General features: G+C 50.5%; 2 protein-coding genes across 2 annotated transcripts; both read left to right on the forward strand.

Moving 5' to 3' along the window:
* The first annotated feature begins 1163 nt into the window (after positions 1-1163).
* On the forward strand, positions 1164-12846 carry ATF3 (activating transcription factor 3). Its single transcript, XM_008268442.5, has 4 exons — positions 1164-1307; positions 7031-7274; positions 10186-10293; positions 11431-12846. The coding sequence occupies exons 2-4, from the start codon at positions 7035-7037 to the stop codon at positions 11626-11628; spliced, it is 546 nt and encodes a 181-aa protein (XP_008266664.1). The 5' UTR covers positions 1164-1307; positions 7031-7034; the 3' UTR covers positions 11629-12846.
* Positions 12847-17837: 4991 nt separating this feature from the next.
* Positions 17838-19706, forward strand: GARIN4 (golgi associated RAB2 interactor family member 4). Its single transcript, XM_002717409.5, has one exon. The coding sequence runs from the start codon at positions 17863-17865 to the stop codon at positions 19606-19608; it is 1746 nt and encodes a 581-aa protein (XP_002717455.1). The 5' UTR covers positions 17838-17862; the 3' UTR covers positions 19609-19706.
* The last annotated feature ends 4854 nt before the right edge of the window (positions 19707-24560 follow it).

The raw sequence follows: 24560 nt of genomic DNA on the forward strand, positions 1-24560 counted from the left end.
CGGGGAATCGCAACTGCTAAACAACTGTGGAGGTTCAAACCCATTTCTGCCGAGGCCTCGGCTCCGTCATCGGGCCGAGGGACCCCGCCTTTCACGGCAGCCCACCTGGAGGGCAGAGGGGGTTTCCTTGGAGAGGGGCTGCAGTCCGTGCGTCTCCAGTGCCCGGCATCCGCTCCCAGCCCGGTCCGCGCTGGCCGCAGAGAAACACTTAAGACCCGAAAGTGGGTTCTCCCCCAACCTCTCGGTATTCCCTGAGCTCTGCGACCAGCCTGGAGCGATCTGCAGAGACCCAAACGCTTTCTTTCTCTTTCTCCCTGTCCCGGGCCGCTCGGCCTCAGCCCCCACCAACTCCGCTCCAGGTCTCCGATCTGTCCACGAGCCTGTTGCTCTCAGAGACTCTGTCCGTGTCGAATGCTTTGTGCTTGTCTAATAAACTCGAACCGTGACGGTCCCGCCGCTCGCCCTGGCCCCGGAACCGGGTTCCTGGCGGGCCCACGGGCGCTGCCCTGTGTGTCTGGAGTAATGGGCCAGCTCCTGGCGGTCCGCGGCGGGGAACGATGCGGATTCACCATGGGGTACCTCTGAGCACCTCTCCTTTCCGCCCGGACTCCGCTCTACAAAGAGGCGGCCGGCGGGGTTGGGTGGGGGGCACGCATTGTTCCTGAAGCTCCAGAAAATAACCACTCATTTTAGAGAAAGGTCGTGCCCGCTTCCCAGCCTCACCTAGTCTGGCCAGAGACCAGGGCCCGCCTCCTGCCTTCCCCGTCCCCGGCCCAGCGGAGGGAGAGATGCCAGCGCAGTGGAGTCATGCAGCTGGCTTGGGCATCATTGGCTCATGCCTGGGACACGCAGCGGCCAGCGCGCACCTCTGGCGGCATGCCCGGGCGGCTCCGGGCCTGATATGGACAGGGAGGGCGGGCGGTGTGCGCTGGGCTTGCGAGGCCCCGGACGCGCAGCGGCCGGCTCCGCCCCGGGCTTGCATCACCGGCCCCCCCTCGCCGCCCGCGCCCCGCCCCGGCCCCGCCTCCACCCCCACCCGCCCGCCGCTCCGTTTGGCCGGTTCTCCGGAGAGCTATTAATAGCATTACGTCAGCCTAGGGCTGGGAACCCAGAGTAAATGAGCGCGAGCGCTATAAAAGGGGTGATGCAACGCGCTCCAAGCCACAGTCGCACTCGGCAAGGCGCGCACCACACAGCGCGCAGCCCGCGCCTCCAGCCCGTGCGTTGTCCGTGAGTCCGCGGCGATCGCCCGCCGGCCCGACCCTGCCCGCCCTGCGGACCCCGGCCGCCCCGAGCGGAGCCTGGAGGTGAGCACCGGACGCCCAGGGAGGGAGGGTGGCGAGGGTCGCTCGCTTTCAGTCCCCCTTGCACTTCTCTAGGAGCTGGTCCTAGACCCCCACGCAGACCCCTGCTTCCGCGCCGCTGCCTCAGGAATAATTCGGGCTTAACTGTTCCCGGCCACGGCTGCTGCTCGGCGCTTCGGAAAGTTTCTTGCAAAGCGAGGGAACTTTCTCTTTTGACTTCGGGCGCGAGGTTCCTTGTGGCGGAGAAGGTCGGGCGTCCGCTCCGCGACGGACCTCCGAGTCCCCGACGGTGGCCGGGGTGCCCGATGCCGTGCGGCCGCCGCCCCGGTGCCGGCCTTCACTCGGGGGTCCCGGCATCGCCACACGCCGGAGCCGACCTTCCCCAAGGTGGGCAGGCGGCCCCTGGTACGCCAAAGCGCTGCCCCAGGCGCGGAGCGGAATGAATGAGGAAGGGGCGAACGAGCCGGGGTCGCGGGCACAGCCACTGGAGGTCGCCCTGCACCCCCCGAGCCCCTAGCCCGCCGTACCGCGTCTGGCGCCCAGAGCGAAAGTTCGCTGGGAGTAGTTTGGAGGCGGGAGCGCCGGTGTCGCGCTGTCACCGGGAGAAGGCAGAGAGGGCTCCCGCGCGCTTTTCTAACGTCGCTGTGACTCTTACTTTTCCTTGGGCGGATTTTCCTGTTTTCCTCCTGTGGAGACCCACCGTAGGGGGAGACGAAGGCGTGGAGCCAGATTCTGGATAGAGTGGCTTGCTAGTGCCAGGCGCCTGACAGCTTGCGCCGCGCTCGATGGCCTTGAGCCTCAGTGTTCTCAGCTAGGGCAGTTGGCGCGCAGGTCCCGCTGGCCCCTCTCTGCCGATCTGACAGCGCGCTGCGGTGTTGGACCAGATAGCTACAGAGGCTTTCCTTTTCTGATTTTAGAGAGGTGCGATCGGAAACTTGAATGAGGGCGTCTCCCTGTTGTCACTGACCAGTGCTTCAGGCAGTGGGAAAAGGACTTCGAGACATCTCTTCGTTCACCTTTCTTGTCCTTCCCGCTTCCATTTCCATCTCTTACTCCTTTTCTTCCCTTCTAACCATTTTCTTTTCCTTCATCCATTACTAGATTATATCTTTTTTTAAAAAACAAATAAAGCAATTGCTAAGTTCTTGATGGAACCAGAAAAAAAGTGGGAGCTGGGACATCTATGTGTTCTCTCAGTGGACCCATTTGGGTGTGAGTGACAGTCACATCTTCTGTCTCCCCAACTTAAAATGAAGAAGTTGGAATCACTGCCCCTTGTTTTGCATCCAGAACTTATTTCAGAATGATGCTACCACCTATGAGCTCTTGCTTTGAGGTATACTGGACAAAGATGGGACAGGGATGGGGGATACAGCTGTTATTGTCCCAGCGGTGTCAGAGGCAGCAAAGGCAGCAGCAGCCTGCAGGGTGGGTGAGATAATACAGTGGCACCTGTGGCCACTATGGAAGCTTTGAAACCCTTCCCGTGGTAACCTTGCCCTTCTCTTTCCCTCTTTGCCCTTTAACCATGTCCTAATTCCTTTCTCATCATGCTCTCCTTTTGTAACCTCTTCCTGTCTCAGTCCTGGGGACATCTCCTCTGTGGTGGGTACCAGGTGCTAGGACTGCTGGCCCCCAACAAATGACTCCGTTTTCCCCTTGCCTTGCCTTGTTGGTTGACTCCTCGAGGTGATGGAGCCCTGTAGGTGGGGAGTGGGTGGCCTGGTGGCCGGATGGCCAGCAGTTTGACCAGGATTGGGCCACTCCTTTAGGACCTTCCTAGCCCTCAGTTTCATCAGTTACAAAATGGAGCTCTGACCCAGAGGTCTCTAATATCGGGTCTTCCATGGCTTCCCACTAGATAGAACCCATGATTCCTTCCTTTTTAAAATTGGCCAGGCATGGAACAGAGTCAGTGTTCCAAGTAAGACCTGGCCAAGGGAGGAAGAAGGACACAGCCAGGACCCTACAGAAACTTCTCAAGGGAGAGAAGCTCCGTGGGTGACAACTCGTTCTCTCTCACGTGCCTCACAGCAGCAGAGAAACGGCGCTATCAGCAAATAGCCAGCTGGAGTTTACCTGGTGTGCTGGGAACCTAGGGGTTAATCAAAGTGCTAAAGACTCCAAGACTGACCTGCTTTCTGGAGGGTTTCAGTCAATTCCTAATAGGGCTAAACTAAGTTGACAACAGGATGAATTCCCATTGAAAGGGGGAAGGAGGTGGCACCATAATGGGTGAGGGGTCCCCTGATGTATCAGTTGCGAGTTGGTCACCTGTGTCCCTCCCAACAGCCCTGAGAGGGAGCTGGGGCAGGCCATCTTCATTTATTTTACAGAGGAAGAGACAGAGCCCAGCAAGCCGTGGTGCTAGATGGTGGGCGCTCAGCTTGTGAGTGGTGGTGATGGGCCTGGGAGTCCCTGACTCTGAAGCCCCACCTCGCACCTGCAGCCTTCAGGTGGGCTTGGGCGGGGGAGGGACCTGGGTCTGAAGAGTCAGTGAGAGACCAATGTGGGCTTCCTGGTGCCATCTGATAGTGAGCAATGTTTAGCAGAAAGACCTGAAAATTGAAAGTGAAAATCCAAGGGACTGGTAGCCACTAGGAAATAAAAATCCAGGAGCTGAATTTCCAGTTAAAGGAATGCATGAGTAAAGTTTCACTTTCTTGAAAATGATGAAACTGCCAATGAGATGACATTATTTCTGATTGGAAATAATGAAGCAAAAGTCAGGTGCAAAATCTTGGTAGCAAGTGTGGGCAATGTTATGATCAATGTAGGAAGTCAACTCACATAACCTTAGCCCAATGGTTTTCTTTCAATGACGGAAAATGTCAATGAAGGGAATGTTGGAGGGTCTCAACTTGCTGAAAAACTGTTTGACGATTTCTCGTGCATTTTCCTTCTGGGAAATGTGAAAGTCTAGGCTGAATCATCCCTTAGAAGACTGAGGAACACAGTGACTAGGAAGTGTCCCAAGTAGTTAAGCCTCAGTAGAGAAAGCCCAAATCTCTACACATACTATTGCTCTATTTTCCAAAAAGCTTTTAACATTTTTACAGTCCCTTTCTGTCCCCAAGTCGGCCCACCTGATGATTTTCATAAAAACATTCCATACAACTGACATTCTTTCCTTTCTTTCATCCAGGACTGCTGACTTTAAGAGGGGGTGGGAGAAATCCCAAACAGCAGACCCCCAAGCTCAGAGAGCTAATGAAAAAACTTTGTTGGGGGGGGCAAAAATGGAACTGTACTGCAGTGGAATTCAAACCCCTGTAGAAAGGGGAGCCATCTAGCCCCCCAAACAAAGACCACCCCAGTGGAACCTCTCAGCCCCACCCCTGAACTGCTGGGTTTTTGATAACATCAAAAAGGGAGGGAAAACATGGACACCCCAGCGGATCTTAAGCCCCTGGCTGTAGAAGGCAAGTTTCTCAGAATTTATGGCCTGACAGAAGTATCTTCCCAGCATCCTAAGATTATGGGATTAAGTAGAGAGAACTTCAGTTCTGACTCATGACACATGGCTTTGGGAAAGGAATGACATACAAGGATACTTCAAAAAAGTTAATGAAAAATGGAATTAAAAGGTAAGTTTATTTTGGTGCAAAGAAATTGGAAATCATATATATGAAGGGGTCTTCAAAAAGTTAATTGAAAAAGCGTATTACTAAAAAAAAAATGCATGGATTTCAATATTTTTTGTACCAAAATAAACTTTTAATTCAGTGTTTCCATACACTTTATTTGAAAGGCAGAGAGACATGCAGACACACTCCTGCTCCCTGGTTCACTCCCCAGATGTTCACAACCAGTCTGAGGCTGGGCCAGCCTGAGCCAGGAACCCAGAAGTGGGGTATGGGATGCAGGAGTTCCATGTGGCAGCTTCCCCGTCGTGCCAAATGCCCACCCCTATTTTCCCACAGAATTTTTGAAGTCCTTGGGTTTCCTTGGCTCCTCAGAGGCAGCATTCCGTGGCCTGGAATTCCAATCTCCAGGGGGAGGTAGTGGTCAGAGTGTTCTGTTGAGAAGTGTTTGAAGATCAAAGAGAGTGACCAGCTACCCTCCCACCTGGACCCCCTGCCTGGCCCAGGTCAGACAGCCAGGCCTGGCTGGCAAGGTCCCTGGGAGGCTGAGTCCTATAACAACACAGCTCCCAGTTGCGGAATGTTTTCCAGAAGATACTCACGTATTAAATTCTCACACAAGCTTGTGGGAAAATAGAGCAATTGTAAAACCACTTAAACATGCTTCTGCAAGGTCTGCAGCCACCTGCATGTGCATCCTGGCATATAAGGGCCAGCGGTTTAGTTAAACAGATTCATGTTTTCCCCATGAATCTTTTCATAGTGTCCTCTCTATTGCTTCAATTCCAGGTCCTCCTCCTACTCCCATGCCTGCTCCCTGCCCAAATTTTCTGGTTTTTTTTTTGTTGTTGTTGTTTGTTTTTGTCATGTACAAATTCAAGGGTGTGAGTTTTGAGCCAAACAAACCTAATTCCAAATCCCGACACTTGAGGCAGATTGCTTACTTTGTCTAAGCCTCTGTTAACTCATGTTTTAAATAGGGCTAGGACCTCACTCACTGGGTTCTCGTGAGGATTAAGTGAGATAATGCACATAGGTTTCCGGTATGAAGGAGGCATTCCTTAAATGTTGGAGATTTGCTGGAGGGCTTCCTGTCTGGCCAGACTTGGCTGATGACTGCAGGTCCCTGACTGAGAGCAACACCCAGTGGACTCCCTGCCCAGTACAGTCCCCCTACTGCATGGGTGAGCAGAACAGCTGTGGCAGGGACTTATTGTAAGGGTGGAACTGCTACTATTTTCACCCTTTATTTGCCTCTTGTTGTCTCTTTGGGTTCATGGAGCCACGGAATGCTAGCGGGAGACAGGACCTCAGAGGCCACATGATTTGATTCTCCAACCTCATTTCACGCATTCAGCTGGGCAGTGTCCAGCTGGCTGGCAGGCTCTGTGACCAGGTGCTAACCCAGGCTCTGGGATTAAGGGATAGTGGAGGAAGAACCCTCAGCCATCTACAGATGAAGACATAGTCTCAGAGAGCTGGAGCCACTGGCCCAAGTAACCTGATTTTCAATGCCCAAGCCAGTCCCGGGTCCTACTCTGTCCCCAGCCCAAGCTGAACACCACCCCGACAAATGTCCATATCTTGGCCCCACAGTTTGCTTAACTCTCAGGCCTTTGGCTCAGCCAGCCTTAACTGTAAGAAGGGGTTACTTGTCTCCTTACCACCTGAATCCCCTGCCCCAGTCACTTCCTTCCAGGGAAGTTTTAGCAATACACTTGCTAAATTCAAGGGTCCCTCACTTGCTTTTACTTTCACTTGCTTATATAGTCAACTTGACTTCAGGTACCTTCCAAGTTTCTTTTTAAAAACTGATTTTTTTAAAAAACGCCCTCTCTCTTCCAGGGTGGTTGTTTATGTTTGGGAAAACTGAGGAGTTCCAAATAGGCTGCAATGTCAACTCTTACAAACTTCAGTTAGGTGTCTTAGCCAGGTCGCCATGCTATGATTCTAAGAATTTGTTTCACTCAAAAAAAGACAGCATGAAACAAAAACAAAACAAGAAATCTGAGGGCTCATGGGACTTTCCTCTGGGGCCGGGGCTGTGATGAAGGATTATGAAGGTGGGGGGGGAGGCTGGGGAAGTGTGGATCCCATGCCCCACCGCTCCTGAAGCAGTGTGGGTTTCCATGTGTCTTTCAGCAAAATGATGCTTCAACACCCAGGCCAGGTCTCTGCCTCGGAAGTCAGTGCCTCAGCCATCGTCCCCTGTCTGTCTCCTCCTGGGTCGCTGGTGTTTGAGGATTTTGCCAACCTGACACCGTTTGTCAAGGAAGAGCTGAGGTTTGCTATCCAGAACAAGCACCTGTGCCACCGGATGTCGTCTGCACTGGAGTCAGTCACAGTCAGTGACAGGCCCCTGGAGATGTCTGTCACAAAAGTTGAGGTGGGTTCTGCCCTAGGTGTTGATCCTGGCAGCATGCATGTATTGCACATCTGCCACATGCCACGTGTGCAATGCATGCTGGCCTGCACAGCTGTAAGCATTAGCTGCTGATACTGGGGCTGTAGGAGCCTGAGCAGGGATCAGAACAGGAATTCTGCCTTGTTCTACACCCCAATGGAGATGCTGAGCTGGCAGTTGAATATGTGGGTCTGGAGTTGAGACAGGAGTCAGGGCTAGAAAAGTAGAACCACAAGTCATCAGGGTAGAGATGGTGTTTTCAGCTGGGAGTCAGGACAAGGTCTCCTCCTGTGTTGAATTGCTGTGAAGCAGGGAGTGGGGCGATTATGGTCATCATTTTCAGGAACCAAGGCTCAGGCGTGGAACATGGACTGGTTAGCCAGCCCCAGCTTTGCCATAGCAATGCACAGAGCCTTGGCCCAAGTATCTACTCCCAGTTCACTCTGTCTTGGACACGACACTGTTCCTGTCCCACACTTGGCAATCTTTTTTAAGACACCTGGAGTAACAGACTTGGGAGTCTGCGAGGTTGCTGGCGACATGGTGGTGGCTCAAAGCCAGCAGGGCTAAGGTCTTTCCCACATCATTTGAGTGTTTCAAGCTTATTTAACTGGCATGAGCAAGGGGTAGTGGACCCAGCTCAAAAGAAACGAATGTAAAAGGAAGTTGGCTAAGAACCTTTATGATTGCATGACTCCTGCCTAGGACTGATCTGAGGGTTGAATGTGAGGACATTTGTGAATGGTCTAGCAGACAGCCTGGCTGAAAGCCAGCTTTTGATGCATGGTCCCTGGGACCACTTATGATGCTGCAGTCATAAGACACCTTAAGGGACATTAGCTGTTTGCCCCGTTAACCTCCGAGGAGGTTACGAATGGAGGCAGCATTCTGCACAACATGTTCACCTGCAGCAATACTGGACAGTGCAGAGTGGACCAAAGACACACAGGGAGACTTTTTTTCTAATTAAATATAGCTGACAATGGAAATTGTAGGATTCCCAGATAAAGATAGAAAGCATTTTGGAAGGCTATTTGGGAGGTTCTGCACAGCAAGAAGCAGTCTCCCCTGTTGAAATGCCCTGGAGGCCGCCCACTCACCTGCTCTGATTCTCTTTCTGTTTGTGGGTCAGTTTAACCAGCAGTTTCACCTACTGGGAAGAAAATGTGCTAGAGGACCTAGATGAACAATCTGACCCCCTCAGTTGCCTTAATTCACCTCTGAAAATAAGACCCTGACCCCTGAGAGCGTCCTGTGTGTCTGGGCAGCATGAGCCCATTTCCCAGATCCAGGCCCCCAGGGAAAGCAACACGAAAGAACAAGGCAACTGTGGCTGGGAGACAATGCAGGAAGTAGAGTCAAAGGCTTGGTTTACGTCCACACCTTGTGGCCTGCTGGTGTGGTGACCATGAGCTGGGGACTCCTGGGGCCAAGCTGGGCACACTGGGAATGGCTACTCCCTGCCTCCATTTCCTCGTCAGAAAAATGAAGGAGATGAACTCTGTCGTCTTTAGAAAGCCTTTTCCTTTGGGGCGGTCTGACTCTGAGATTTGCTCCACTTTCAAATACTTCCTCCTATGAACAAACCTGAACCCTACCCAACCTGTCCCAAACATGTACAGGGCTGCCAAGGAAATAATGAAGTTGTTGAGTTCTTAAGGAAGATATTGACAGTGAGGTTAATAATAATGGACACATTAACACTTAGTATAAGCTAAATATTGTGCAAAGCATTTTACATACATTAGCTGATTGGATGCCGTTAACAACCTACAAAGGAGGTAATGTTATTGATCCCATTTTACAAATGAGAAAATCAGGCTCAGAGGAGGACGGTAACTTGCTCAGGGTCTCACAGCTAATAAGTGGTGATGCTGGGATTCAAAACCAGTTTGGTCTCAAGTCTAAGTGTGTGCCTGCGTGGTTCCGGGGTCTAAGATATGAAAGGTGGAGCCACTCTCACCATATTTCCCTCTTGGGCTTTGTTTCTTTTGCTGCTTCTTAAGATTTGTTTATTTGAAAGGCATAGTTGGGACACACACACACAATTTCCCATCTGCTGGTTCACTCCCCAGGTGGCTCCCCTGGCTGGTTAATGCCACCTAGGCTAAGAATGGGCTCCCTGGGCTGGGAAGGTGGTACTGTGATGCTCTGAGGGAAGAGGTGGCTGGGGAGATAGGGTTACTGGGTGATGAGCCTAGGGTCATGCCTACTTCGAGGGATGAACACATACTTACCACACAAAATCTGATTCCTGCCATACCTGATTACATTTACTACCAATAGTTACCAATTTAAATATAAAACTCATTTCAAAATCTAAACATGTTTTAAAAGGAAGTTAGATTTTAATCTACTCAAATTGTTCCTTGGTGTCTGTGGGGAATGGGCTTTAGGACTCCCTGCAGATTCCAAAATCCACAGGTGTTCAAGTCCCTTCAGTGTGCACAGAATCTGCACACTTCTTCCTGTATGCTTTAAATCACCTCGAGCTTACTTCTGGTCCCTAAAACAGTGTCAGTGCACTGTAAATAGTTGCTATACTGTACAGTTTAGGGTACAATAGCATGGAAACAAAAGTGTCCATGTTCAGGACAGATGCTATCCAAAAATATTTTCAATCTGCAGTTGCTCGAATATATGGAAGGGGAACCTGTTGTATTGCTGCCATAAATGCTATTGTAATGAATAGTTCTTTGATTTTCATTACGCATTGTCAAGTGTGAATGTGTGTGGGAAAGGGGTTCATGAAAAAGTCTAGGGTTTGTTTTTTCTGGTCCCATAGTATTGAGGCTGCCTTGGTTTGCCAGTTCTTGCTCGCAGTAAAAAGCAGTGTGTCTGGGGTGGGTGGTATGTCTTCTGTCAGTAAACATACAACTTTTGGGTTTTATAGATAGCCCCTGAAGAAGATGAAAGGAAGAAGAGGCGACGGGAAAGAAATAAGATTGCAGCCGCCAAGTGTCGAAACAAGAAGAAGGAGAAGACGGAATGCCTCCAGAAAGTGAGTGCCTTCTGGCTGCCGCTGCCCCTCACTCAGGCCTGTTCTCCACCAGCCTCAAATCACCATCAGAAGGGAAGCTAATTAGCCCCTACCTGGTCATGTTTTCCTAAGAAGGGGCTAGTAGTTAGTTGCAGATATGCCAGTAGCAGGATGAGGGGGTAGCAGAGCTGTTAGTGCAGTGGGTGTGATTCTGGCTGTACAAACAGCAGGTGTGAAGATTAAAAACCACAGGCTCTGCCTCGCCGAGACTCTGCGCAGGCTCGGCTGGTCCACGCACATCCCTGGCTTCACAGCTGCAGGATGCACCAGGCCGGCTAAGGAGGCTTCACTTGCCTGATTTCCCAAGAAAAGGAAGCTGCCAGCTCTCATCAGGCTCGCTACGAAAAAACCTTTAATTAATCTCTCCAAATGAGTTGCTTCCTAAATCCGCAAGCAATGCTTACACTTTCTTTGCCTTCTTATCTGGCTCCTAACTCTACAGCCCTTCTCCCTGGCTCACCCAGCAATCTGAGCTCTTGGCTGCACTCACTTGCCCCTGCCTCCACTCACTGAGAAATACCAGAGGGGAACAGCATTGGTGGGTGGGCTGAGCAGCTTTCCAATGACTGTCCACTCCCCCAGGTGTGGACAGGCCAGGGAAGAGTCTTATCCCAGGTCCCCAGGGGGCTTCTGCTGATTGCTTCAGGATGCAGTGGAAATGAGAAAAACTTGGTGTGCAGCCTTGTACATTTTTTCTAGGGAGATGAGCATCACTATGACTCCCAAAAGACTAAGTGCCCTGGCTTTAGATTTTCCCCAGTCCCCGAGTACTGGGTCCTGCAAAGGAGACCTCTGAAGCAGTGGTCCTATGGCAGCTTCAGGACCAGTGCGGGTACAACTGATCACTGTGGCATTTCCAGGGTTTTCCTAAAGAAGCACCCAAGTTCAAAGGCTTCTCCAGAGTCTGACTTCCCCTATGTCTAGTGCTGTCCTCCTGTGTTTGTGGGGACAATATCTTGGCAGGGAGTGGTAGCATTTTCTCTGTAGGTCTGTCCCAGTTTGGTGTGCCCTGGATGTCCCAGGTGACCCTGCCATCCAAGTACCACCACACACAGGCCCTGTGCCCCCTGCCTAATGCCTCTGTTGCTTGTGCCCCAGGAGTCGGAGAAGCTGGAGAGTGTGAATGCTGAACTGAAGGCCCAGATTGAGGAGCTGAAGAACGAGAAGCAGCACTTGATATACATGCTCAACCTCCATCGGCCCACATGTATCGTCCGGGCTCAGAACGGGCGGACTCCAGAAGATGAGAGAAACCTCTTTATCCAACAGATAAAGGAAGGAACATTGCAGAGCTAAGCAGCCACGGCATGGGGCAACTGGGGAGTCCTCATCGAATCCTCCTTTCTCACCCAAACCCTGATGCCATTGGAGCGCTGACTTCCTGTGCACCTGTAGAATCCCAGCGGCAGAGAACCATCCTGGCGGGAGAGCCCCTGGAGGCCCACAGGGCCCTCCCACTGTGCCCTAGAGTGGACTTTGGACCAGGGCAAGCACATCTTTTGCCTCACCTCCAGGATTTAGGCCTTCACACACTGGCCATCCTTAGATGTTCCAGGTGGTCTCTGGTTAGGGTCTTGCCCGCCTTTCGTCTGGATTCTATGAAAACCAGGACGCCCACCCTTAGGATCCACGCAGAAGTGTCTGTACCTTGGGTGGGTGAGATGAGGCCATCTCCGCAGTGGTGGCCGCTGTCCCTCATAGGAAACGTGGAGTGAGAATGGCATTTAGCAATCTTGTGCGATGGCCAGGGCTGTGCTTCCTAGCAAGCGTGCTGTTCTGTCCAGGACTTAACTGTGTGCGAGGCATTCATTTCAGAAGTAGGCTTTGTGCTCTTTTCACATTTCACACAACACCTGTGTGACTTCTACGTGGTTCTCCTCAGGCCTTTCGCCCTTGGCAGTGTCCCACAACGTGCGCAGGTGGCCATGAGAGCTGTGGGCCCCAGGAGGACACAGTCCTCCTATTGGCCAGCCAGGCGGCTTTGTGCTGACAGAGGAGACCTCCCTTCCTGTGGTACCCAGACAAGAACACAAACTCCATGGGGGCAGCAGGTCCTCTGTTGCAAACCCGGTTCAGTGTCACAGGAGGAAAGCCAACAGTCCAGCTTCCACGAGGTGGGGCTTCTCCACTCAGTGACTTGGGTCAAGAGTTAGTGCTAGGCCAGAAGAGCCCACGAATATTCCATTTTCCTTTCCTTGTGGTTGAAAAACCACAGTGAGTGGAGGAGTGTTTGAAGCCAGGTGATGTCTAGGCTTTAGCATTATTAGATGTTAATGGCATTGTTTTTGTCATGTGGCTGTTTCCAGAAATCCAACTAGAGCATTTGCCTCTGAGAAGTCACACTGGCCATGCAGACTCTGGCTGCTGTTAAATTTCTGATGTTTCTGTGAAATCCTCAGAGTGCTCAATCCTACTCAGCAGTACCGTTACAGTTTTCTGTAAGAGAAACTATTACTTATTTATCTTAGTATTCTTGACCTGTCAATATAATAAAAATTGGAGCCAAGACGTAAATGTGAGTGTTGTGCTGGTTTCTGTTCTTTTACGTCTGTAGGCGACTGAGATCTTTCTCCTCTGCCCTCCTCCCTCCACAATGGGGAGTGATCAGCTTTAAATGTTCTCCGGGCTTTCACCTTTTGTTCTGTGGAACACCACCAGGTGGGACAGTGGGCTGTCAATCTCACCCCTCGATGTCTCACTGACAAACCCTGCAACACAGTACCAAGTATACGTACCCCTTAGAGCCAATGTTTGGTGTTAAGATGGAATTTTGTTATAAAAACTGAATTGTTAAATACCTCAACTGTCAGTCTCTCTGAATGTACAGATGCCTAACATATACACCTGTTTTAACTGGCACCTCTGATGCCTTGACTTCTGCCCTAGAAGTACTCAAAGAATTACTTGCTTGAATTACATCTGTTTTATCATGTAAATGTGTGTCTTGCTGTTGCAAATATGCATTTCAAGTATCAGAAAAGAATGGGAAAGGGGTTGGGAAGACACAATAATTTTAGACAGAATGAATGTGATGATTCCAAGAAAGGTATTCCACTGAATTTTCTGGAATTTCTGGAACCCGTGACTCCTTAGGTCTGGACTAGACTGCGGCTTCCTTGCTCCTTGCCTGTGCACATATGTAACACCTAAGGGCTAGAGACAGAAATTGGCTACTCTGTCATCAGTGCAATTCATTAGAGAGACAGTGGCTTCATCAAATGTTAGATCCATCCACACAAAGAGTATACCTGCTTCTTTGAACACATGTATGGGGATGGTTCCTTTAAACTATCAGTTGTGACACAGGCAGCCTAATTTTGCTGCTGTGAGTGCACATCAGGGGTTGTTTCTAATCTGAGAAGAGCCATCTGGTGTTGTTACCACTCACACTTCTTTCAGGAGCTAATCTGTTTCTCATCTTGACGGAGGGGGAAAAGATCCCTTGCATTTACCCTCTGGTGTGGGTAGAGGCGCCCCACCCTGGCTGTTATGAAACTCAAGACAGAATATAAACTGCCTTGAGAACAATGGATCAGAGAGGAAGGAAGGGGGCTGGCCATGCATGGAGAGTAGACTTGAAAGACGCGCCGCACACATGGTCAGTGTAACTGGAAGGTCTTTAACGAATGCATTAAGAAGTCTGTTTGCTGTAGCCAAGTCTATGTTTTGATACTTTAATAAAGAAAAAGCTGTATGTGCATTTATCAGTAAGTCGTTAGTTCATCTTGTTTCACTTTAGTAACAGAGGAAAGGTTGTTGGGGGCTGAGAACAAACTCAGATGGAGCTGCCACCTACAAACACCAGTTTGACAAGGTCTGTCCTGGGTTGCCTCCTGCTCTGTGGTGACATCACACTGTCAGGGCATGGAAAGCCACACTCCCCCCATCTCTTGCTTCCTCCTGTCCTCTTGCCTGACCCTGAGCTCTGCCTGACATCTGTTTCAGAATAAAGAATTTTAAAGGGTTATGGAATTAAACCCTTTCACTTTCAAGAGCTAAGATGCCATTGATCTCTCATCTGTTCTAATTTCTCCCCACAAACCCATAGGAAGCCTTGCCCCGTACACTCTGGGCTTCAAGTACAGCTTTGCCATTGAGCATGCTTCTGTTCTCAGATTGGCTTGCTCCAGAAGATTTTCTAGATCTCAAACCAAAAGCTGCTCTCAGGAAGGAGTGCACCCTGGAGGAGGACTAATGATAACAGCAGCTGCCATGAACTGAGCAGGACAATATGCTAAACACTTCCTGTGCATGATCCTGTTTAATCCTTGCCATTGTCATTGTCCCCATTTACTGACAAGGCAGCCACTTGCCCAAGGTCACACAGTTTTGAAAACTGAAGCCTGTGTTTTTCAACCATAATGGTTCCAAACAGGAGTATCTATTTGTGTATGTGTGTGGTTACAGTAAGAACAGTGTACACTTAGCACTGTACCCATTTTAAAGTGTACAGTTGAGTGGCAGTATGTATATTCACAGTGCTAAGTAACTACCATCATGTTATTGCAATCATCATGTTATCTGGTATTCCATCATGGAATACCAGAACCTTTCAGTACCATAAAAGGAAATCCTGGACCCATGAAGCAATTATTCCCCATTCTCCTCTATTAGCCCTTGATAGCCAGTAGCCTGCATGTCTCTATAGATTTAACTAATATGATTATTTCATATAAGTGGAATCATACGGTATGTGGCCTTTTTGTATCTGGATTCTTTCACTTATTCTTTCACATATTCAGGGTTCTTCCATGTGGTAGCAAGTGTCAGCACTTCATTCCTTTTCATGGTTGAATATTATTCCATCGTCAGGATACTCTGCATTTTGTTTGTTTATCTATCTTTTGATGGGCAGATGTATTTTTACAGAGTAGCCTTTATCCTCAGGGAATGAGCATCTAAAGGTGGGGTTTCAGGCATATCGAAGTGAGAGAGAACATCAGGAGCAGGGAGTCCTTCTCAGAATTTTCATCAACAGTTTAGAGATCACTTATTCTGTGGCTGGAATGGTGACAAGGCAGCAGGTGCAATGCCATGCGCTACCTATAGATATACATGGCTTCCAGACCTCTGCTGCCTGGTGGGAGAGAGGATAGGGCAGGAGGGCACCCGAGAGGCTCCTGGAATGGAGGGCTCACACATCCCCTCCTGCCCCCTGCACCTGCCCTCAGGGAAGGTGAGGAGCAAGACAGAGGGACTTGAAAAGAACAACCAGGTCTGGGGCTGGCCCTGTGGCACATTGGGTTAAAACCCCAGCCTGCAGTGCTGGCATCCTATATGGGCACCAATTCTGGGCCCAGCTGCTCTACTTCTAATCCAGCTCCTGGCTCCTGACTTTGGATTGGCTCAGCTCTGGTCATTATGGCCGTTTGGGGAGTGAACCAGCGATGGAAGATCTCTATCTCTACCTCTCTCTGTAACTCTGTATTTCAAATAAATAAAATCTTTTTAAAAAGTAACCAGGTCCCTCCCACAGGGTGCTTGTAAAAGCACAGTGGTGGGAGGGACTGAGGTGGTCCCTCGGACATTTTAATCCCCAAGTAAGCCCAGCCACTGTCAGAAGGAGTTGTCCTATGTTCCTCACAACATAGAAGGGTACTTCTAAAAGGTTTAAGGAAAATGGAATTAACAGAGAAGTTTATAGTTTTGAAATCCAAGCATAGCTTCTTCATTTTCCATGAACTTTTTGAAGACACCCTCCACCCACAACATACACAGAAAGAGTCAGTTATGGAACTTCCCATAATGCACCAAATGGGTGTTCTTGAAGGCTGTGAAGCCAGTCTGGTTTGAAAACATGGCCAGCCACTTCACCCTACCTTGTGAGGCAAAGTCCTATAGTGGTTCAGAAGAAAGGCCGTAGCATGAGCCAGAGCTGGGTTTGAATCATGCCTCTTATTATGGTGTGAACAGGATTTGAGCCCCAAATCATGCATTTAAACCCTGAAGCCTTATGTTAACAGTTAATAGAGCAATGTTAATGGTTATAGATTGAAGGTGGATGCTTGGTCCAATGATGGTGTCTGGAAGGTGTGCCTAATGGGGGTCTCTGGGCCACTGGGAGCTTGCCCTCAACAGCGGTTTCCAAGAGAGAGCTGGTGTGCACTTGGGTCCTCTGCTCCCCACCTCAGCACATGACCCCTCCTCCACATGTGTGCACATCCAACTCCACACTACTGGGGACACCACAGCTTGGTGTCCTGTGAATCTGGGAACGTCCCAAGCCTTGAGTGGAAATAAACCGTTCCCTTATAAGTTAGCACCTCCCTGGTATTTCAGTTGTAATAACAAAGAAACTGACTAATATACTTCCACTACCTATTAGTTCTGTGAATGTGGATAAACCACACAGCCTCAGTTTCTTGCCCTGTTTAATGAGGACAGTAACAATAGAATCAAACCCAGTGGGACTCTACAGCAACATGCAAAGAACGTACTGCAGCAGCCAAGGAGCAGCAATCATCAATGTTAATATTGAAAGTTAAGGTTCTGGGGCTGGCACTGTGGCACAGTGGGTTAGAATCCTGGCCTGGAGCACCGGCATCCCATATGGGCGTTGGTTCTAGTCCTGGCTGCTCCTCTTCGATCCAGCTCTCTGCTAAGGCCTGGGATAGCAGTGGAGGGTGGCCCAAGTCCTTGGGCCCCTGCATACACATGGGAGACCCAGAAGAAGCTCCTGGCTCCTGACTTCAGATCAGCTCAGGTCCAGCTGTTGCGGCCATCTGGGGAGTGAACCAGCGGATGGAAGACTTCTCTCTCTATCTCTACCTCTCTCTGTAACTCTTTCAAATAAATAAAATAAATCTTAAAAAAAAAAAGTTAAGATTCTAATGAAAGATCATCACCAATGTTTACTGAGGTTGTAGGGAATGGCGCACCAAGGAATAAGCACCAAGATCACCAAACTAGGTTATTTGATAAAATTAAATCATAAACTCAAATGGTTCAAATTTAGTCCACTTTGTCTTGCCACTGAATCTTTTGAATTTGGGGGCAAGGGAGATGATAGCCCCACACTAAGTTTTTGCTGTTTGAAAAAAAAAATTATTTTGGCACCCACCTAAGTCCCCGGCAGAGTGGCCCTGTCCTTTCTGGGGACAGCTGGGGGGTGAGAACAAAGGGGTATGTGACAGTGACAGGTCACAAAGGGCAGCAGAGGATAAATATGGCCGCGCAGAAAGGGCTGCAGTCTGTAGACTCTCAGGGAGACAAAAATCAGAGGAGGAGGGGAAGAGGGTCGGACCCAGAAGAAAACCTCTCTGGAGCCCACACTGCATCTCTATACTGTTGGAGATTCAGTCTGGGGTCCAGGTACCCTTTAGCCTCCCCTCATCAATCATCTGTGCTCCCACCCCTCGCCCAGCCTCTGGGAGGCTCTGAGGTACAGGGGGACCTGAGGGTGCGGCAGGATTGAGCCACCTGCTGCAGTGCCACCCTGGAGATCCAAGAGCACCACTACTCTCTCATCTGCCAACAAAGCCAAGGAAGCCCCCGCGACGCACCTCGCCAGTGCTGCCGCCGTGAGAAAAGATGACCTCGAGCAGTGAGTGTCTGTTACCGTACTACACGGCCCAGAGCGGCTCTGGAGTGGGCATGTTCAACACCGTCATGGGGAAGCTGCAGCGACAACTGTACAAGGGGGAGTATGATATATTTAAGTATGCACCCATATTTGAGAGTGACTTTATCCAGATCACCAAAAGAGGAGAAGTGATCGATGTGCACAACCGCGTCCGCATGGTGACCGTGGGCATCGCGTGCACCAGCCCTCTCCTCCCACTACCTGATGTCATGCTGTTGGCCCGACCAGCCACCGGCTGTGAGGAATTTCCTGGACGTGGCCAAGCCACCAAGGGGAAAAACCGTAAAGGTTCCAAGACCTTGGAGCTCACCAGGCTCCTGCCCTTGAAATTCGTGAGGATCTCTGTACATGACCGGGAGAAGCAGCAACTTCGCCTGAAATTCGCCACCGGCCGTTCTTGTTACCTGCAGCTGTGCCCCCCTCTTGAAGCCCGGGAAGACCTCTTTACCTATTGGGAAAAGCTGATTTACCTGCTGCGACCACCCATGGACAGCAACAGCAGCACCTATGCCATTCCAGCTGAGGACATGATATGTATGCCCGTGTTTGAGGAAGACAACAGGTCCACTCTGACAGCTGCGGAGTTCCAAGGAAAAGGGGACCAGGACCAGGTTAGCATCCGGAGCCTCCACATGGTCTCTGAGGTGAGTGGGGCTACCTCAGCTGCTTATGCTGGTGGGGAGGGGATCCAACAGGACTCCCACAAACCTGCTGCTGTGTTGGGTGTACCCACCCCCAAAACAAAATATCCAGAGCTTGTCAAAGAGTCAGACACAGGGATAACTGAGGCGGCGGAAGCAGGGGTAGCAGCCAGGACCTCAACAGGCACTTTGAGCGTGGCAGCCGTCAAGTCTGCAAGCTCTGGGCAAGGAGGCACAGCTGCAGCAGGAGGAAGCCAAGGCAGCATCCTCATCGCAGGCACTGCTAACATATCCCCCACGAACATTAAGGTGGCCGTGGCAGGTGCTATTGGCCAATCCTCAGAGTACCTTTCCAGCCTTTCCACTAGCCTCTCCCCAGGGGGCAGCTCCAGTGTGGCCATTGCAGGGGTTGGACCTACCAGCAACACTGTTGCAGAAATCATTAATGACCCTGCAGAAGGTGAAACGGTCCTGGGTGAAAGCCTGGAGGGTGGGCAGCTGCAAATTTCCCACGCCGGGGCTGAAGCCCGCAAGGAAAGGAGAGAAAGACGGGAGAGAAGGGAAAAGGAGAGAGCTCGCGGGAGGAGTTCCCGTCACCGCAGGGTGGGTGAAGGTCGCCGCAAGACAGCCGGGGACAAGCTGGGCCGAAAACCATCTGGCCACAGAGCCTCTCGAGAGGACAAAAAGGAGAAAGGCCGAGGCAGCCCCAGGGGCAGCAGGCACAGCCCCTCGCACAAAGGCATCAGCCACACGCCCATCACTAAGGAGTCCAGGACCTCTCACAAGTCTGGGAGGAGCCTGTCGACCACGAGCTCAGGCTCTGCAAGCAAGAGACTCAGCAGGATCAGCTCCTTCTTAAGGAATGTCAGAGCCAACCTCACTACGAAAGCGGTGGCCTCTCCACAGGGCCAAGATGTGGACATCACGGCTAAGACGGTGGAGAAGACCAACATGGAGGCCATCGTGGAGACCGGAGAAAGTGGCCAGGGAGTGGAGATCGTTGGCTCTGTGACATCTGAGATCATGGAGACAGTGACATTTGAAGCCCATTAAATCAAACCTAGATCCAGAAGCTGCAAAGGGGGCCGGGGCTCTGGGGACTATCCCAAAAGTGCCTATTCCAGCTTTCTTTACTGCAGTTCAAATAAAGATCGAGACAATCTAAGAACAGCTCACTGCCTTCTGTCTGAATGCCCACAGCCCTGTCGTGACCTAATAGTAGACTCTATGATGTCAACAGCATTGGAGTCAGCCCTGTTCCAGTAGGGGTGGGGAGGAGGACCCCCTTCATTCCATGCTGGACAGAACCAGTGTGACTCTCTGTCTTGCCCCAACCCTTCTCTGGCTTTGGCTCCCCAGTGGAGCTCACAGTCCCAGAAGCTCTCCTTCCACCAGCTCCCTATCCTTTTTCTAAGCTTTTCTTCCTTCTAAAGTCCCTAGATAAGGCAAGACCAGGACCCTCACCTTCTCAGATTATTCAGGGGAGAGGCAGAGGAGCAAGAACATGCATATTCAGACTTTGCAATTCCATTCCTGGGTATATATACCCCAACAGACGCGCGCGCGCACACACACACACACATGCACAAACACACACATACATTTGAGAAGCCAGCTAGGAGAAAGTTTATGAAAAATAAATTTAATAGCAAAACACTGGAAAGATACCAAATTTCAACAGAAGATCAATAAACATAGTGAGATGTGAATACAGTAGGCTACTCCCACAGAGACAAATGAATGGCTGCTCCACATATCAACATAGATAAATGCTGCTCGTAATGCTAATTTTTTTTTTTTTAAAAAGCAAATCACAGAACAGAATGTAAATGTACTTACAGAACAGTTCAAAAACAAGATCAAATAACACATTGCATGCAGGTTGGGTAAAACCATAGACAAAACCAAAGAAATAGTAAACAGATTTGGAAGGTATTTTTATGGCAGGAAAAGAGGATGAAGTGGACTTTGGGTGGCTGGGAATTGTTTTTGTGGGTACAGGGGCATTTATTTATTGTTGTCTTACACATTTTTACATATCCAAAACTGGTGGCCATAGTAGTGATGAGGTTGCTGTCCCAGACCTATCTTCACCCATTTCTTTCCTTTATGCTTTCATTTTTTATGAATGCACAGAAATGGTTTGCTATGAAAGCCTCTCTCATTAAAACTCAGTGTTAAGTGACACATACAAGAAGCCTTGGTTGGTTATTAGGAAAAGAGGAGGACACTAAGGGCCAAGGAGGTGCCTTGCCCTGGTCACACAGCGGAACCTTTGCAGAACATAGAGCACCAACTATCTCTTTATGCAAAGCTCTACCTGAGGTATGCGGAAGAGGTCAAGTGAACAAGTCTAAGGAGACAGGGGCACTACAAGAACCCAAGACTCAGCAAAACACTACAGAGATGATCATCAGATTACTGGACTGAGAGGGAGCGGTGGGGGCTGGGGAGACTCCTGGTAGGGAGACACTGTGAGCTGGGTTTTGAACTTCAATGAGCTCCCTGCCCTTAGCAGACCTTATATCTAAAGAGCATCCAGACCACCCTCACCTGTGTCTGGCTCCCAGGCCTCTGCACCCCGTCTCTGCTGTGGCCATACCACAGCTATAAACAGACCCCTGCCTAAAATTGCAGGCCTTGCCTTCCACCAGGGACTCCTGCCTGCGCTGCACCACCCTGCAGCACAAGGCCTTACCCAGCTGCTAACAACTCAGGAAAGCCAGGCGGCTCCTGCATATCAAATCTTCAGGAGTGTTCTAGGATTCCAAAAATAAATCCTTAAACCTCCCAAGGCGGGGATTATTATAGTGGGCATGGGGTGGGGGGGTCTCAGGACCTATCTTGGGCAAAGTCCCTGTTTCCCAGGATGAGGAGTTGTTGGAGTGAGTCAAGTTATTCTTAGGAATGGAGGAAACATGCCAAAGATTAGATACAAATTGGCCCTGCCTAGAAAACAGCCTCAGAATCATTAACCCAGAGCTCCAGAGACTGGGGGTGGGGGCAGGAGGGAGATGATGACTCCAGGGAGACCAATTAATGGTTTACTCCTGAGCAGCTTTTCCTAGCTTTTCCCTTGACTCAATGTGGGGAAATTACCAAAAGATCACATCACATTCCTTTCATCTTATGAATGCTATGTCGGCAAGTGTAGGTAAACACTAGCCTAGAAGACAAAAATGCAATCAAAACATTTGCACAGCACTTGGCAGCTTTAACATACATGCTCAATTGCCACCACCAGCAAACTAGAGTCCAGGACCCTTGTTCATGGTGGGAAGTGGTGGCACAGAGAGGGGGCAACGCCTGCAACATCTTGTGTGTAGCGCATACAATGTGGCCAGTGGCCCTGAGTCCCACACAGTGGGGCAGAGCCGGTGCAGCACAGACAGGCTGGCATATGAGGCACAATCCCAAGGGCCAGACACACTGAGATCTGTGTTTGGGAAACAGCATCCACTCGTGGTGGGTGGGTGGGTGGGGATTCTGGGGTGTGGGAAGGGGTTGTGAGTCAGGCAGGGCTTCAGAGACAAACTTCAAATTCTGAAGGATGACTGGGTCTCCATCAGGCAAAAGAATGAGGAGCAGGGGAGGGCTGGGGGGAGGGGACGAGGCCACAGAAAAGATGCCATGGTGTGGCGGGTGATGGTTTCAGTCTTGCTAGGGGAAAGGCAAAGGCAAAGGCAGGGCAGGGACATGAGGCTAGAGGAGCAAGTGGCTGGATCTTTGGGGGGGGGGGGGGTCTGGCTGCCATGTGAATGTCCTGACCTTTGGAGGTCACTAAAGGCTGATGCTGGGTCAATAATAGGATGTCTCCAGATCCAGGATGAATAGCTGATGGGCAGGGGGCTGTCGGGGGGCAGAGGATCCTTCTGTAGCTGCAACAGATGGGGACCCCGGAACCTAAGTGGTTATTGCAAGACAAAGGGGGCAGAATCGGGAGAGCTGGAAGAGGAGAGGACTGGGAGCTCACAGCTGAGGTCTGGCACTCCTGCAGAGGTGAAATGAACAGGCACCGTCTTCCCACAGGACTGCTGGTCTGTTAAGTGGGCAGCAAAAAGATGGACTTGTGGGAAAGCAAAGAGGAAAGGTATAAACAGTTTTGAGATGGTGAAGAGGTAACACCCAGGCTAAGGCAGCTAAAGGGGCTGTGGGGCTTCAGCATGGGAGACCTCTGGGAGGAGAACCCCACCTCCCACCCCCTGCCCAGTGTTTTTCTTATTCATCTGCCTGGGAGCCAACCTATTATGGGCAGAAGAGTTGCCCAGCAGAGCCCCTTGTGGCTACATGCATGACTGCAGGTGGCCCTTGAATTGAGGTAAGCTGTCACTGAGGTTGAATGCCAGTGGCTCTTTACCTTTGTCACACCACAATGAGCCCAATGCTGATTAACAGGTCACCAGCCCAGTCTCAGTGGGCAGCCACCCCTGCAGCAAGTAGCAGCCAATGAGGATGTGCCATTTCCCTGCTGTCCAGCGCTGGCCCTCTGGCAGTAGGGTGGCAGATTGTGGAATGGCCACAAGACAGTTCCTTCAGGGGCTGCCACTCCAGGGAACAATATGTGACCACCAAGAATAGGGGTAGAGGAGTTAGGTAAGCTCAGGATCCCTCTGCAGTCTGGAAGTCAATTGAGAAACAATTGTTTCTCACCTACTATGGACAAGCGAAGAAATCAAGGACCATGAAGGTGATCTCTCTCTCTCTCTCTCTCACACACACACACACACACACACACACACACACACCAGCATTACAAAATGTGGTGGCTCCAGGAAGGGTGTAGGCGAAGGCTTAATAGTGGGGAGATCTGAGCAGAGACAGGCTGAGCATTCCCGGCAGAGGTAATGGCAGGACAAACAGAAGGGCTTTGGAGAGCTGGGCGTGTTCACAGACAACAGACACATGCAGCGTGCCCAGGGCATAACGTGTGTTGAGCTCAGTGATGGAATAGTGTAAGCGGTGGGGAGGAAGAGGAAGTGGTGTGGTGGAAAATATGGCCGGAAGGCAAGGCAAGGCCACTGCGTAGAGAAGAGGACCAGAATGCTACATTGCTGTCCCGAAACCTCGGGTCTCCACTCCTGCCAGTGGGACCTGTGACCTAGGCTGAGAGGGGTGCCCAGCTGGGTTCTCCAGGAAAGGAAGAGCAAAGGAAACCCCGGCTCTCTCCCTCTGGTGGTTCAGGGAACTGGAAACGTGTTGTGGAGGCCCCTGTCTTCCCACATACTCTCTGATGGGAGTCTCTCCACAGGTGTGCAAGGTATTGATACCCCTCACCCTGGGAGCAGCCACAGGATGAGGCCGGTTGGCACTGGCTTTCAAGAATGGCTGGCATTTGGGGGAGGCATCTTTTCTATTTATTTATGTTTTAAAGTTTCCTTCTGCTTCTAATTTTCTTGTGCCCATTCATTCATTTATTGAGAGGCAGAGAACGGAGATGGCCCATGTAACAGGTCCATTCTCCAAATGCCCACAATAGCCAGGGCTGGGCCAGGCCAAAGCCAGGATCCAGGAACTTAATTTGAGTCTCTCACATGAGTAGCGGGAACCCAACTACTCAAGCCATTACCTGCTGCCTCCTAGGGTGCACGTTTGCAAGAAGCCAGAATCAGAAACAGAGATGGGACTTAAACCCAGGCACTCCAATGTGGGATGCAGGTGTCTTAACCTCTAGGCCAACTGCCCACCCAGGGAAGCATCTTTCTAGATATGCACACACATGTACACAGCACTGCATGTGGACACTGGTACAACAAAGAGCAGCTGAGATGCACTCCTTTGGTAGGCTGGCCTGCTTCTCCCAGCTTCAGTTGATACCAGCAATGTCATTAATGTCGTCAGAGCCCCAGAACCTGCTATTCTGAAGCTTATACTGGTTCAAGGAGACATGAGAACAATATGGACAAATACAGTGGGTTTTTCATAGCACTTCATAAAGCTAAATTTGTCTTTCACTTTGACATTTGTTTCCTTCTTTCATTTAAGCCATTCTGGTGGGATGCTGTGAC

The sequence above is a fragment of the Oryctolagus cuniculus genome, chromosome 13 (assembly GCF_051225735.1).
Source record: "Oryctolagus cuniculus isolate XC-2025 breed Fujian yellow rabbit chromosome 13, ASM5122573v1, whole genome shotgun sequence".
Taxonomy (NCBI): Eukaryota; Metazoa; Chordata; class Mammalia; order Lagomorpha; family Leporidae; genus Oryctolagus; species Oryctolagus cuniculus.

Bases quoted from the DNA above. Each gene is read 5' to 3' on its own strand.
- ATF3 (XM_008268442.5), top strand. From the start codon at position 7,035: ATGATGCTTCAACACCCAGGCCAGGTCTCTGCCTCGGAAGTCAGTGCC. The intron at 7,275-10,185 runs GTGGGTTCTGCC...TGGGTTTTATAG, and splicing joins TGTCTGTCACAAAAGTTGAG to ATAGCCCCTGAAGAAGATGA. The intron at 10,294-11,430 runs GTGAGTGCCTTC...CTTGTGCCCCAG, and splicing joins AGACGGAATGCCTCCAGAAA to GAGTCGGAGAAGCTGGAGAG.
- GARIN4 (XM_002717409.5), top strand. From the start codon at position 17,863: ATGACCTCGAGCAGTGAGTGTCTGTTACCGTACTACACGGCCCAGAGC.